Here is a 16,505-nt window from a genome sequence, read left to right as displayed (position 1 = left end):
ATGGCGCGTGAAAACTCACTTTGTACAGACTATAGTTAAAACTTTACAATGTTACAGTCTATATTTTACCAGGTACAATTATTGTCACTAACAATTTGTACTGTCACTTGAGTCACTATGTGAGATCTTCCTTGAACATAGAATCACTAAACAGCATCGCTTTATCACTAAAATTTCTTAGTATTTTTATTATTATTTAGTTATCGTAATATAACACTAAAAAGTATTTGTCAACACTTAAGTCAATTTTCATAACTTAGTCATCGCTTTTCATAACATAATCACAATGTTTCATAACACAGTCACAACTTTTCATAATTTAATCTTTCATCCATTTTCATAGTCTTATTTTCCAAGGTTACTAAAAGAACCTGGAGGAACAGTAATTTAATTGTAAAGTAACTTGAGTTGCAGTTTCATCACTTATGAGTTGAATCATGTGTTCTAGACCTCAGGCTTAGCACAGTCTGTTGTGTTGGCTCCATTAGCAACTTAATCTCCTCCTTAAATTTCCTTATACTGAATATAAGAATTACTATACATCACTTTGTCACTAAAAAGTGTTAGTTAACATGTAACTCACTTTTTATAACTTAGTCATCACTTTTCATAACTTAGTCACAACTATTCATAATTTAATTGTCACTGTTTATTAAATAGTCATCACTTTTCATTACATAGTCACATTTTGGGCACTATCTTTGTTTCCAAGGTTACTAAAGGATCCTGGAGTGTATTCTAGTAGAGTCAGGTGAGAAGCTAGCATCAGGCAACATGCTGGAGTCTCCATACACCGGGGCCGCGGGCCCGGCCGCCGCGTAAGGGCTGCGGGACCAGGTTCTGCTGCGCAGCGGTGGAGCTGGACTTAGCACGGTCTGTGCTGGCTGCGTTGGCAAGGTGATCTTGCCTTTCTGCTCTATACGTGATTGAACTTCGGGAAAAGAAAACAAACAACTGTTATAATCGCAATCGCAAATGTTATATTTGGGTGAATTTATAGTATTCCAGCTACAACTTTGGATTTTACAGAGGGGTTACAGCCAATCGGAATTGATTGTGATATTCTCTTTGTAGCTATTGTATTGTCTAAATAGATTTTTAGTATGGACTGGTCATATGAGCTTATGTTATTTTCATCTAGAAAAATAAAATGAGTTTGTAAGGGATTGTAGCTAGGCCTCCTCTAATGAGGGCCTGCGGGGTGATTCGCTAACTCAGTTTTTTTTGACATTTATTTTTAATCCATTGAAGGTTTCCTACAAAAAATATTTTCATATTACTCAGTGAAGCAGCAATGCAGAACCATCCAATATCAAACGAGCTCGGTGGCTATCATTCAGTGTTGGACACTGAGTTAGCGAATCAGCCGGCAGGTGTAAAGACAGGTGTATATTTTTTCTTTAAAAAAAAGAATAATTAGCACCCAACCTCACATTCCCTTTCCATTTCAATCCTAATATCTTGAGATGTCAACCTTGTCACCACATTCACCCATCCAAGACCACAAGTAGTAACCTGTGTTTAATAGAAAACTCACCATAAGTATATCCAGCCACCAACGCCACAATAGTCACCAGGGTTGGCAAAAACGGCCTGACAAGTGAGAAGATAGCTCCCAACAATGTTCCGCACCCAACCTCACATTCCCTTTCCACTTCAATCCTAATATCTTGAGATGTCAACTTTGACACCACATTGACCCATCCAAACCCACAAGTAGTAACCTCACTGTTAATCAAAACGTTCATTTCACCATCTTTGGTATTAACTTCGAGTTTCAAGCCTGGAGATGAGGTGATTTTGACTACTTTCAAAGCATGTGGGTGACCGATGACAGTGAAACTTGTTGGAGGGTTCTTGATTGATAGTTTGGTGCTGGAAACTTGTATGGGCGGCAGTAGGAGGACTTTAGTGCATGTTCGGGCTACTCCCCATTCGGCACACAGTTCTACTTCAGAGGCTTCTTTGACTTGTGTTGCTGGGATTATCGTGCAGCCGAGTTGACCTGGAAGAAGAAACAATCAATTAAAATGCAGTGCTTTTTTTATTTTTATTTCTTTTGTAACTAATTTCTCAATCTGGAGGTGGGCGTTAACAACTGTAACACAGTTTCTAACTAAAGCAGTTGTTACCGTTCTTTACTTTTAAGGCAATGTAAAGAGAATAATAAAGATTTTTTTTAATTTTCAAAATTAATAAGATAATGGTACTGATTCTGAGCACAACCTAATTTTAGAGTATTCGCATACTCTTCTTACTAATGTAATATGAAAAAGACAGACGCAGTTTGACAGTTTTAAATTTAATTTTTACATGGTAAAACCCGTGATTTTAGCGCACAGTCGCGAGCCTACTGTTTAAATTTGTCCCTTTTTAGCATTGTTAAAAAGAAAAGGATGCACATACTCTAAATTTAGTTTAGAGAAAGACAATGAAATCGGTGCCAATGTAAATGATAAGAAAGCGTGGGCTTGACTCGCCACCGCAATGCTCGGGGCTGCAATTGCTTGTACAGTATGGATGGCATAATATTATTGTAAATTGAACACTTGAAAAAAGCAACCGCCGAGTTTCTTGCTGGTTATTCTTGGTAGGAACGGCATTTCAAAGCAGTGGCAAGTGGTAAATAATAAATGAAATTATTTGACGATGCAAAAGCACTTGTAAATGTTTTCTTGAATAAAAACATATTCTATTCTATCAATTAACCAGTTAAGTTGGGGCGACTTCGCATGGGTGGCGGCCTTACTTATCCCATGGATAAATGTGATATATGACAATACAAATGATATTGTATGGCCATTTATGGGAAAGAATACAAAAAAGTCCACACCACTATTGATATCCAACACCGGTTGAGCAGTATGCGGCGCCTTGGTCCTGCAAGAGTAGGGCAGTTGCACCTGAACACCTTCCAAGGCGTACTTCTGTTCTTCCGTACACACCAACGGACTGGTCGTGAGACCCGAACCCTCGATACTCAAGGGCACCAGGGCAAATGGCCATTCGCCGGGTAAAAACTCCATCTGGGAAATATTAAGACTTTAAAATTGGTCGCACAATCGATCGGTCGATTTTTGACGCGTATGTATTTACGACACGTCTAAGGTTGCATTTCCACTGAAGCGATACGGAGCGGAGACGTGTTCAATAGACAAATCACATTATTTTTAGACGAGCGACGTTATATGCTTATCATGTCATCTTCCAATAATCTGATTAGTCGATGCTAGAGAGTATTCTGGGAGGGTACCCTTGCTTAATAGTGAGCCGCCGGCGGTGGGTTGTTGTTGATGATGGTGATAATGATGATGATATGACGATGATGATGATGATATAGAATATAGATTATACTAACTGGTACCAGCAACTTCGTCCGCGTGGATTTATGTTTTTAAAAATGCCATGGAAACTTTAATTTTCTGGGATAAAAAATAGCCTGTCACTCTCCAGGTATATCAACTATACCCATGCTAAATATCACGTCGATCCGTTGCTTTGTAGCGACGTGATTCAAGGACAAACCAACAAACAAACACAATTTCGCATTTATAATATGGGTAGTGATAATATCTTACCTTCTGCACAGGTAATTGGTGTATGACATAAGTGACAGCGGGTCGGTCTAAACGCAGCACGTGTCTCGCGGATGAGTCTTGAGAGAGTATCGCGAGAGTGACTCCGGCGCCCGGGAACAGCTGTATGGACGGAGGAGCCCGCCAGCCCACTCCTTCTATGCATATCGCCCAGCTGCCTGTGGCTACGTAAATAAAACATAGGTAGATTAAGGCAGTGGTCCGACCGCCCGCCGCCGCGCCGGCGAGAAAACGACTAACTATCGGCGATTTTCTCTCTCAAGAAACGCACAATAAATGTACATTCTGTGTAAACGAAAGAGATACATATAAAGTTGCTCTCTAACCGTTCACACTGCCGGCGACGACTCGCTTTACTAGTTTTGTCGCTGAGCGACGAGCTGTCAAAAATAAACTCGCTCAGCGATATTCGTTCAGCAATGCTCGCTTACTTGAACACGTAATAACGCGCGCGCAGGTTTGCACAGGACTGAGCGACCGCAGGCGAATCGCGCGAGTAATCACTCGTCGCACTTGCACACTCGCTTATAGCTCGGCGACAAAACTATCGAAACTACACACTCGTTTCCCGCTGATCGCCAACTTGTTTATAGTTTCTAGTTCTACTCGTTTCTCGTTCATCGTCGGCGGTCGGACCACTGCCTTATGTATACAATTTTTGAAACACGATCAAGTCTCTATAGGACAGCTAACCAACAGAACACTAAGGCTATCTAGAGATCTATAGAGCGCACTTTGACTTTGCTTAGACTTAAGATTGAGTTAAAACGAGACCGATTTATGTGAGAGATATAGCTCTGTCTAGTTTTAACTCAGTCTTAAGTCTAAGCTAAGTCAGAGTGCGCTCTATAGATCTCACCCTTAGAGCTAGCGCGCACGGTAAACCGTACGTTTTGTATGCGCAAATCTGTGTTTCGTTTAGTTTAAAAACGATTAAGCTTTTATATAGCGCTCTTTAATTTTGGGTTTCTATTCACTGGTTCAGAATGCAGTCCTAACTCCCCTCTATTTAAAAGATCTAGGTAGGCGTCTCCCGCATTGTTGGGTCTTACCTATAACCCTGTTGGCATATGAATCTGAGCCGGTGACCCACACCTCGTCGCTGACCGTAGTGCCACCAATGGTGCTTTGGAAGCTCAGGAAAGCACCGCTCGCGTCTAACCCAGCTATCAACAACTCGTCACCAAGAGCACTGAAAAAATAACTATAATATTAAGGTGGTTTGATACATCCAGCCGCGAAAATTCAAATTTTAGTTAGTTTTTCGAAAATAGTAGACTAATCATACATCTAAAGTAGAGGTGTCAAAAAATAATGTACCTAATAAATTTATTAAATATATAAATGTATTCAAGATATTCGTTTTTAGAATAAAACAAAATTGAATACAATATATAATAAGTAGTGAAAATATGAGAAAATCCTTCCTAAAAAATAACTCAGGCGTTCGATCTTTGATACGCCGCGCGCGGCGCGACCGAGCGACGATATTAGAATAAAATATATTAGGTAGGTACAGCTGAATACAAATATCGTCGCGATTCGACGGTGAATAATTATTACATCGAATTTTCGTATTGGCCTGTTACATGTTGACTGTGATGATACGAGTATGCGGCTAGTATTTTTATCATTTTGTTTGTTTCGTAATAAATTTTGAATGCAGTTTTATTTATTTGTGAACTTGAGTGTCGATAAATATTTAATGCGAATAATTGTAATGTAGATTAGGCAAAATAATGTAGATTAGGTACATTTTTGTGTTGTAATAGATTTGTATCGCGCGTTAATAATACCTATTATAGTAGATTTGTTCTTTTTGGAAATACTTGCGTCATTTTATAAATCGTATGAGAAAATGTTTTTCAAAGTGTAGGTATTATCATACATTTAAGTATTATAGGTAATAGGTTAGGTACGTGAAGTGGTATTGTTCTTTTTAGAAATCATCATCATCATTTTATAATTCGTATGATAATAAATATGTAGAAATGTATGATAATAAATATAGTAGTTACCTACTAAAAAGATTTTTTTATAGGTAACTAGGTAAACTTACCTACCTATTGTATTGTAGGTATCTACTTGACATTGCTTTATCGTTCTACTTGTTTTTATTTTTACATACATAGGTAGGTACTAGGTACTGTATTCCGCGACAGGTTGAGATGGCAATCGGGGTATGAGGCGGGGGTGACACCCCCACGTCACCCTCGCTCGCCCGCACTGGGTTAGCACAGGGGCCGTGCGGGTGTGCGGGGCATTCCCTCCCCGATTGCCATTTCGACCTGTCGCGAAGGTATGGATTGGGTACCTATTAAGAGTAAAATTTAAAATTTAAATCAATCGAGTTAAATACAAGCTATACCCTAGTTCTCGACCTTATTGACGGTTATGAGAAAGTTGTTTTTTGTCATATTCTTGTTCAGTAGGTATCATCATAGATTGTTAAAATGTTGTTCCCTATGTCAATAAGGTCGGAAATCGCTTGCACCCATTTATCTGCTTGCGCCTCATGGTGAAATCAGTGCAAGCAAATCTCGACCTTATTGACGGTTATAAGAAAGTGGTTTTTTGTCATATTCTTGCTCAGTATAATTCATAGATTGCTAAAATGCTGTTTTCTGACTATGTCAATAAGGTCGAAAATCGATTGCACCCATTTTTCTGCTTGCGCCTCACGGTTCAAGCAATTTTTTTTTTTGTAACAAAATAATGTAACGTTAATAATTATTAAATATTTGTCTGTAACACGTGATAATATTGTGATACACACATGAACCTGTATTTGACACCTCTAATCTAAAGCTTATGGTAATGAGTTGTGCGGGCATAACACTTATGCATCTACATTTGTTATTCCATAAAAACTTTGGTCAAAAATACTCATTTACAGCTCGTTCCAGCAACGCACAAGACTGCAAATACTATTTTATACATGGCATAATCTTGTACTTATGTATATCAAATATTTGAAAAGAGCAACCGCCAAGTTTCTTGCTGGTTCTTATTGGTAGGAAAGGAAGGATGCATCCGACTATTCGAAAGTACTTGTAAAAGTTTCGGTACTCTCTTTATACTTTTGAGTCCACCAATCACAACAAGCCATTCTCCCGTGTCCCCCACCGATATTTACGATTTTGTTTTCATGCAAAACCTTGTGTACGCGTACTCTTGAGGTTGAATTCTCTGTGAGAGCATGTAAGGTAACTTAGATTCCTAACCTGTCAGCAGCTCGTCGAACATGCGCGGCGAACGGTGGTCCGAGCGAAACATTGGCCTGTGGCGCTAACAACTCCCTACCCAGCGAGTTCCTGAGCACGATTCTTACTGAAGACTCTTCCGTCTCGCCTGAAGGCTCAGCCGTGCAGTAGTGAGGAATCGACACTTCCACGTGGATCACCTGGAAATTATATCCAACTAGCTTATGCTCGCGACTTCGTCCGCGTGGACTACACATATATTTCAAACCCCTATTTCACGCCCTTAGGAATTGAATTTTCTAAAATCCTTTCTTAGCGGATGTCTACGTCATAATAGCTATCTGCATGCCAAATTTCAGCCCGATCCGTCCAGTAGTTTGAGCTGTGCGTTGATAGATCAGTCAGTCAGTCAGTAACATTTTCCCTTTATATATTTAGATATATCAAACAATAAAATATTTTTCCTCTCTAAAAAAATGTATGTTTGTAGTCGATAAAGTCTGAAACTTCAAAAACAAAAAACAACAAAACAAATCAATTATTTCTTTAAAATACTTGAGTCAACATAACCTCACTTCACGTTGTTGTCATGATCTCACGTACAAATACATCTTGACAAACAAAAAAAGTGGCCACGGTGATAAAGACAGAAAATAATCATTTTGTCACGTTCTAATAAGAGCGTAAATGCATTTAGCTATCTCGCTCTAACAGTAAGATAGGGGTATTTCTACAGGTATTTATTCTGAGGGTATTCCAAACCAGTGGTAAATACTTTTGATGATTCAAAAGCACTTTAATTTATTTGAATAAAAATATCTTTTTTTTCTATTCAGTTCTATAATGCAAACCTAATTCCAATTCAGTTCTATAAACAATAACCTGCACCTAATTTGCTAAAAGTCCTCGGACTGATCGCAAATCACACTAATCCATACTAATATTATAAATGCGAAAGTGAGTCTGTCTGCCTGTCTGCTAGCTTTTCACGGCCCATCCGTTTAACCGATTTTGATAAAATTCGGTATAGAGACAGCTTGCATCCCGGGAAAGGACATAGACTACTTTTTATCCCGGAAAATCAATGAGTTCCCACGGGATTTTTAAAAACCTAAGTCCACGCGGACGAAGTCGCGGGTATTGTCTAGTAAAAAAAATAATTCAGTTCTATAATCAGAAGCTTCGCTTCAAAAGGCTACTCACGCTCAGTCTGTCGATATCGTTCCTATCGTCGCGATGCTTGGCGAGTATGACTCCGTGTCCCGGCCGCGTGGCCGCCACGTCGCCGTTGCTCCTCACCTCGCACGAGCCGTCCTCGTACGCGGACCAGCTGCCTCGAGGCAGAGACACGAGGCGCACCGTGGCGCCCACGGCCATGGACAGCCGGTCCCCGGGGTTCAGTTCCCGGGATAGACCGTCGATGGATGTCCGTATATCCGACATGCCGAGGATTTCGATCGTGCTGTCCCATGAACGGGTTTCTGCCACCTGTGGATTGTCAATCAATAAAAGTCATTTTTCAAATACATAATGCATCGTTTTATAATATTTTTAGGGTCCGTATCTCCAGAGAACATCACTTTGTTGTCTGTGTCTTTCAAGTCTGTCAAGGAAATCAAAACCTATAGGATATTTCCCCTTGACCTAGAATCACGAAATTTGGTAGGTAGGTCTCATGGCACAATAGGAAATCCGAAAACTGTGAAATTGTGGTTACGTCAAAAATAAAATAAAAAGTGTTATGTATTTCTCGTACGATGGTATGGAACCTTTCGTATGCGAGTCTCGCACTTGACTAGTTTTTTAAGTTACAGTCTATAGTCAAATCACAAAACACCCGCAAAAAAGAACTCACCTGTCCCATGTTCCGTACCCTGACATCAAGCGTAATCACGCCAGGTTTCAGCGGTACCACGCGTACAGACAGCCCTTCCACTACCGACCGCTCCAACTGATCTGAAATTTTTTAAAATATGTAGTACAAATCTATACTAATAAATAAAATTGAAGTGTGAACACTCACCATCGGCATGTGTATTGTACAATCTCGCGGTGGTGGGGTCTCGCAGGCTCCACGTGACTCTGGGCGCGGGTTGCAGAGACGACAGCGCCGTAGCGGTCAACCCTGCGGCCTCTATCCATACGGGGCCTGGCCGACCCACTAGCAGTGTTAGCGATCATACTCAAACACTCACCATCGGCATGTGTATTGTACAATCTCGCGGTGGTGGGGTCTCGCAGGCTCCACGTGACTCTGGGCGCGGGTTGCAGAGACGACAGCGCCGTAGCGGTCAACCCTGCGGCCTCTATCCATACGGGGCCTGGCCGACCCACTAGCAGTGTTAGCGATCATACTCAAACACTCACCATCGGCATGTGTATTGTACAATCTCGCGGTGGTGGGGTCTCGCAGGCTCCACGTGACTCTGGGCGCGGGTTGCAGAGACGACAGCGCCGTAGCGGTCAACCCTGCGGCCTCTATCCATACGGGGCCTGGCCGACCCACTAGCAGTGTTAGCGATCATACTCAAACACTCACCATCGGCATGTGTATTGTACAATCTCGCGGTGGTGGGGTCTCGCAGGCTCCACGTGACTCTGGGCGCGGGTTGCAGAGACGACAGCGCCGTAGCGGTCAACCCTGCGGCCTCTATCCATACGGGGCCTGGCCGACCCACTAGCAGTGTTAGCGATCATACTCAAACACTCACCATCGGCATGTGTATTGTACAATCTCGCGGTGGTGGGGTCTCGCAGGCTCCACGTGACTCTGGGCGCGGGTTGCAGAGACGACAGCGCCGTAGCGGTCAACCCTGCGGCCTCTATCCATACGGGGCCTGGCCGACCCACTAGCAGTGTTAGCGATCATACTCAAACACTCACCATCGGCATGTGTATTGTACAATCTCGCGGTGGTGGGGTCTCGCAGGCTCCACGTGACTCTGGGCGCGGGTTGCAGAGACGACAGCGCCGTAGCGGTCAACCCTGCGGCCTCTATCCATACGGGGCCTGGCCGACCCACTAGCAGTGTTAGCGATCATACTCAAACACTCACCATCGGCATGTGTATTGTACAATCTCGCGGTGGTGGGGTCTCGCAGGCTCCACGTGACTCTGGGCGCGGGTTGCAGAGACGACAGCGCCGTAGCGGTCAACCCTGCGGCCTCTATCCATACGGGGCCTGGCCGACCCACTAGCAGTGTTAGCGATCATACTCAAACACTCACCATCGGCATGTGTATTGTACAATCTCGCGGTGGTGGGGTCTCGCAGGCTCCACGTGACTCTGGGCGCGGGTTGCAGAGACGACAGCGCCGTAGCGGTCAACCCTGCGGCCTCTATCCATACGGGGCCTGGCCGACCCACTAGCAGTGTTAGCGATCATACTCAAACACTCACCATCGGCATGTGTATTGTACAATCTCGCGGTGGTGGGGTCTCGCAGGCTCCACGTGACTCTGGGCGCGGGTTGCAGAGACGACAGCGCCGTAGCGGTCAACCCTGCGGCCTCTATCCATACGGGGCCTGGCCGACCCACTAGCAGTGTTAGCGATCATACTCAAACACTCACCATCGGCATGTGTATTGTACAATCTCGCGGTGGTGGGGTCTCGCAGGCTCCACGTGACTCTGGGCGCGGGTTGCAGAGACGACAGCGCCGTAGCGGTCAACCCTGCGGCCTCTATCCATACGGGGCCTGGCCGACCCACTAGCAGTGTTAGCGATCATACTCAAACACTCACCATCGGCATGTGTATTGTACAATCTCGCGGTGGTGGGGTCTCGCAGGCTCCACGTGACTCTGGGCGCGGGTTGCAGAGACGACAGCGCCGTAGCGGTCAACCCTGCGGCCTCTATCCATACGGGGCCTGGCCGACCCACTAGCAGTGTTAGCGATCATACTCAAACACTCACCATCGGCATGTGTATTGTACAATCTCGCGGTGGTGGGGTCTCGCAGGCTCCACGTGACTCTGGGCGCGGGTTGCAGAGACGACAGCGCCGTAGCGGTCAACCCTGCGGCCTCTATCCATACGGGGCCTGGCCGACCCACTAGCAGTGTTAGCGATCATACTCAAACACTCACCATCGGCATGTGTATTGTACAATCTCGCGGTGGTGGGGTCTCGCAGGCTCCACGTGACTCTGGGCGCGGGTTGCAGAGACGACAGCGCCGTAGCGGTCAACCCTGCGGCCTCTATCCATACGGGGCCTGGCCGACCCACTAGCAGTGTTAGCGATCATACTCAAACACTCACCATCGGCATGTGTATTGTACAATCTCGCGGTGGTGGGGTCTCGCAGGCTCCACGTGACTCTGGGCGCGGGTTGCAGAGACGACAGCGCCGTAGCGGTCAACCCTGCGGCCTCTATCCATACGGGGCCTGGCCGACCCACTAGCAGTGTTAGCGATCATACTCAAACACTCACCATCGGCATGTGTATTGTACAATCTCGCGGTGGTGGGGTCTCGCAGGCTCCACGTGACTCTGGGCGCGGGTTGCAGAGACGACAGCGCCGTAGCGGTCAACCCTGCGGCCTCTATCCATACGGGGCCTGGCTGACCCACTAGCAAAGTTTGCGTCGCCGCTCTAACACGAAGGTTGGATATTGGGACCACCTGTAGAATATCACTTTGATAAAACTTCACTTACAGTACGCGGCCAAAAGTGATGAACATCGAAGGAGACGGCAAATTTGTAGAGCACTGTCTCGGTCGTCAAAACCGACAAAGCGTCATATGGGTATGAGCGCAGATTAAGAATCAAGGTAGATTTGGCATTAAAATAATAATGGGGCTAATTCCTTTGTACACAAACTCTAAACTAAACTAAAATGGCACGTCTAAATCTATTGCTATCCCTTTCATAACGTTGCTTGCGGAAAAGGATAGCAACTAGATTTCGACCTCTTAATTTAGTTTAGTTTAGAGATTGTGTACAAGAGAATCGGCCTCAATACCTTGTTAGAGCAAGCTAGGTGTATAGAAAAGCTCTGAAGAGTGATACAGATATAAACACAGTTTTTTGTCTTTGTCATAGTTTAGCTTTTTTTTGATGGGCACGTCGTAGTTTGTGCCCAACAAACCTCTGTGATAGTAATTTATTGCGAATATTACGAGTTTTATTTAGTTTTCTGTTTTAAATTTAGTATTGAAGGTGTGTAGAAGTCATTTATGGTGCATTGCTGTGTAACAGTTGTAGCAAACGCAAATTATGAAACATAACCTTTCATTTCATACGTAAGTTTGATTTCTTTTGTTGTTTTGTCCTTTTGGGGTATACGCGTCTGACAAGTCTCTTGATTCTTAGTCTGAGGGTATGAGTGACAGAGACAACGCTCTACAAACTTGAAATATCATTCTAAAAGCCGATGTTCATCACTTTCGGTCGCGTACTGTACATGTTTGTTACCTCAAACATTTAGTGTGAAGTTCATAAATCACTACATGGTTAAATAGGGAGGGAGAGGTAGTTAGAAATGGAAACTTTGCCAAGTACCAAGGATGGGTGTGATTAAAAAAATATAAAAAAACTAGACGATGCCCGCGACTTCGTCCGCGTGAATTTAATTCTTAAAAATCCCGTGGGAACTCTTATATCAAAGTAGCCTATAGGACATCCCCGGGATGCAAGCTATCTCACAACACACTTCGCAAACACACTTTCGCATTTATAATATTAGTATTAATTGTATTGAGATATTCAACGTCTACGATAACAAAACATCTAATATCTAAGAAAATAAAAACACACGATAAAGAAAAATAATTATCTATATAATATGTATGGAATACTCTTCCTAGATCAGTGTTTCCTGCCAATTATAATCCGGGTATCTTTAAAACAAGAGTGAATAGGCACCTTCTAGGAAAACGCATCCCATCTTAGGCCGCATCATCACTTCCCATCAGGTGTGATCGTGGTCAAGCGTGCGCCTATAAAGAAAAAAAATGTATTTTCTTCCTAAAAGGTAAGGTAAAGGTATAATCTTACTTCGATTTCAGCTTCGGCACCGGCCAGTTCCATGTTGGCGAAATCTGAAGCGACCAGCTTAACGCGCGCTTTGCCCGTCGACACGCCTTGTACTAAACCGGATGGAGACACCTACGACAGAACAAAATCACTATTTCACTAATATTTCCATGGTACTGATTCTGAGCACTACCTAATTTTAGAGTATTCGCATCCTCTTCTTACTAATGTAATATGAAAAGGACAGACGCAGTTTGACAGTTTTAAATTTAATTTTTAGATGGTAAAACCCGTGATTTTAGCGCACAGTCGCGAGCCTACTGTTTAAATTTGTAGCGTGCACTAAAATTTAGAGTCTTTAAATGTAAAGTTCATGTTCTGTCCCTTTTTAGCATTGTTAAAAAGAAAAGGATGCAGATACTCTAAATTTAGTATAGAGAAAGACAACGGAATCGGTGCCAATGTCAATGGGCTTAACTTTGTTATAGTTCTTGCATTTCACGAAGGCGAGTAACTCATGCTTGTGTTTAAGTCGTATCGGTATACGTAAGGTAAAGTAAATGTGTGCGTTTGCGAGCGCTTGATCGCGACTGATTGGTCCGACATGCACGCACACGTACGTAATGTCCGTATATACGACGTAACCACAAGTATAGTTCACTCGCCTCCGTGAATTGCAAGAACTGTTGTTAAAATTTGTTTACTTTGTAAATTAAAGGGCCTTGAAGATTTTGGCCTACAGTACAACAAGGCTCTTTTGGCACTTGAATGATATTGACAGGGGGGCAGTGGCGAAGGGTGAAAATCAGAAAAAGGGAAGCCGGAAAGGTACCTACCTACCTACTTACCTAAAAGAATATCAGCTGTTCCCCATCGATTAAAGACGCTTTTTGTTTTCAAAACTCGATTTAGAAAAATTACTATCGTTACGTAACAAACAGGAAATCTGTTAAACAACAATCTATGTGAATTAAGGTAATTTCTGATGTTGACTTACCTCGAACTTACACTTATTAGTTATTAATCACTAGCCCCAATTTATTATATCAAAATAAAACACCACTAACAACTTTAAAAACAAACGTGCATGGACGCTTCACAAAAACAAATAATAATCAATCAAAATCAATATCAAATCACCCTTCAAAATACAAAATACTCAAAATAGTAGCATGTACCTGTTAAAATAATACTATTAATATAATTTTTAATTTGGAGGTATAATACGGTAACTCGGATTCTAGCGGCTTACTTATGTCAAATTTGTCTGACCTGTCCGAGTTCCAAATTCGTATTCGCTACTGGGCCAGATTAAATTGGTGGGCTCCAACCGTAGAGCGAGATAGGCCTAGTTCGCTCCTTTCGCTTTCGCTAGGGAAATGAAAGAGATAAATACTAAGCAAAAATCTAACTAGGGAATCCGATATTTTACGGCTTGTATGGTGTAGGACTGTAGGTGTATGTTACTTACCTACATTAGCTGTTATGCTTTTAACTTAAATTAGTAATAACAAAAAAAATTTGCATTTGTGACGATCGAACCTTTGTATTTACGAACGTATTACCGAATTTATGTGAATAGTACCTACTTACGCTATGTTATGCCAATTCTTAAAGGGAAGCCGATAGGAATCGTGTTATATTGACTCTTCGCCGCTGCAGGGGGGCGTAGTTGTCAGCTGCCAGCAAATAAAATTTCCTCAATTTTACGGAATATATTGAAAACTAGCTTATGCTCGCGACTTCGTCCGCGTGGACTGTACAAATTTTAAACCCCTATTTCACTCCCTTAGGGGTTGAATTTAAAAAAATCCTTTCTTAGCGGATGTCACATCATAATGGCTATCTGCATGCCAAATTTCAGCCCGATCCGTCCAGCAGTTTTTAGTAAGTGTAAATATAATACCTGCAAGTGTGTTTGTCCTTGTGTAGCGTGGTACGTCAGAGCAGCGAGGTGCGAAGGCGGCCCACCCACATGTCGTAGCTGAACGCGTCCGCCCGCCGGCAAGCGCGAACGTTCCGGTACTATTCGCAATGCAGGGAAAACCGTCACCTATAACATGAGAAAACTATCATCATCCCTTATCTACAATCTACATCATACAGTACGCGGCCGAAAGTAATGTCCATCAAGATTCAGGAGATAGCAGATTTGTAGAGCGTTGTCCCCGTCATTGAGACCGACAAAACGTCATAGAGTATGGGTGACAGAGACAACGCTCTACAAAGCCGAAATGTCATTCAACAGGTCGATGTACATTACTTTCGGCCGCGTTCTGTACGTAAATATGTCATCATCTGCTACCTACAATCTACAAGGTACGTGAAAATGTCCGCCATATTGGATTTAGAGTGATGTCACTAAATTTTTCGAGTTGTTCTCAGCAAGCGCTTTCATTTGATACCTACATTGTAGGAGTGCATTAAAAACTCTACTAGTCCGCCATCTTGGGTGTTCCGCCATGTTGGATTTAGAATGACGTCACACAGCTAACCATGCATTGTCATCCAAACTAAACGTGTATACAAAATTTCAGCACAATCGGTTGAAGATATCTGCTTCAAAATTGATTTGCAAGATACCACTCGAACAAACATAGTTGCATACATTGTAAGTTAGAGATCTCTATATATAAAAATGAATCGCTGAATGTGTTGCTGATCGCAAATCTCGAGAACAGCTGAACCGATTTCGCTAATTCTTTTTTATATTATTCCTTGAAGTACGAGGATGGATCTTACGGAGATAAAAATTTAAAAAATTGCCTGAAAAAGTCTAAAAACAACACTGTTCTATACCTATACAAAAGATTCGTAATAATACTCAAAAGTCAATTTGTACTTTAATAGCATACCATAAAGTTTAAGTGTTAGTGGAGGGGTTCCGGGAAGGCAAAACAATAAATTATTGAGTGACGGTAAAATAATAATAATAATTTACAAAAAACAGTTTTAATTCACTTACAACTATGTAAAAATGTCACCTATAATGTAGTGTAAATCTCATCTTATCTATCACCTACAACTTATGTAAAAACTAGCTTATGCTCGCGACTTCGTCCGCGTGGACTACATAAATTTCAAACCCCAAATTTTTTAAAATTAATTGGCATGGGTATAAATATTAATCACGCCGACAAAGTGGTGAAATAAAATTGTGATAAATATTTTTTTAAGGGTAGCTCCCCTACATGTAAAGTAGGGATGATTTTTTTTTCTCGTCTACCTCATAGTGTGGGCTATCGTTAAATAGGTATTTTAATGACGTAGTCATAATAGCTGTATAGCTAATAGTCATAATAGTATTTAAATGACTTAGTCATAATAGCTATCTGCATGCCAAATTTCAGCCCGATCCGTCCAGTAGTTTGAGCTGTGCGTTGATAGATCAGTCAGTCAGTCAATCCTTTTATATATTTAGATTAACATATATCTCTAAATCTTACCTCAACCTCAGGGCTCCAAACGCCACCCAAAGCAGCCCTAACTCGTCCGAAGCCCTCCTTCAACCCGCACAAGCTTCCATTCTTCACCGTTACATCACCCAAGGTCTTCCAGTCAGGTTCGCGACTCGTGCTCAAGTATCGGTGCGATATTCCCTTGACTAAGGCAGCTATGGGTATGCAGCCGCCGACGCAAACCGCGCGAGCAGTCGACACTTCTACGCTTAGGACTTCTTCTATGTTCACCTATAATGAAATAAGATTAGATAAAAATAAAAAATTTTTTTT

The 16,505-nt window shown here is 42.4% G+C and overlaps 1 protein-coding gene across 1 annotated transcript in view; it reads right to left on the bottom strand.

Moving 5' to 3' along the window:
- Positions 1-614: 614 nt before the first annotated feature.
- The window catches only part of Gp210 (nucleoporin 210), a 32,541-nt gene continuing 16,650 nt past the window's right edge, over positions 615-16,505 (bottom strand). Inside the window, exons 18-29 of the mRNA XM_069505005.1 lie at positions 16,221-16,463; positions 14,681-14,827; positions 12,796-12,906; positions 11,231-11,420; positions 8,655-8,755; positions 8,003-8,287; positions 6,821-6,999; positions 4,649-4,788; positions 3,579-3,760; positions 2,834-3,026; positions 1,538-2,005; positions 615-931 (exon numbers count right to left, since the gene is read on the bottom strand). Of these exons, the coding sequence (XP_069361106.1) occupies positions 717-931; positions 1,538-2,005; positions 2,834-3,026; positions 3,579-3,760; positions 4,649-4,788; positions 6,821-6,999; positions 8,003-8,287; positions 8,655-8,755; positions 11,231-11,420; positions 12,796-12,906; positions 14,681-14,827; positions 16,221-16,463 (2,454 nt within the window). The 3' untranslated portion in view covers positions 615-716. The remainder of the gene's footprint in view (positions 932-1,537; positions 2,006-2,833; positions 3,027-3,578; positions 3,761-4,648; positions 4,789-6,820; positions 7,000-8,002; positions 8,288-8,654; positions 8,756-11,230; positions 11,421-12,795; positions 12,907-14,680; positions 14,828-16,220; positions 16,464-16,505) is intronic.

Source organism: Maniola hyperantus, chromosome 19 (genome assembly GCF_902806685.2).
Source record: "Maniola hyperantus chromosome 19, iAphHyp1.2, whole genome shotgun sequence".
Taxonomy (NCBI): domain Eukaryota; kingdom Metazoa; phylum Arthropoda; class Insecta; order Lepidoptera; family Nymphalidae; genus Maniola; species Maniola hyperantus.
This window is presented reverse-complemented; position numbering and strand designations above follow the sequence as displayed.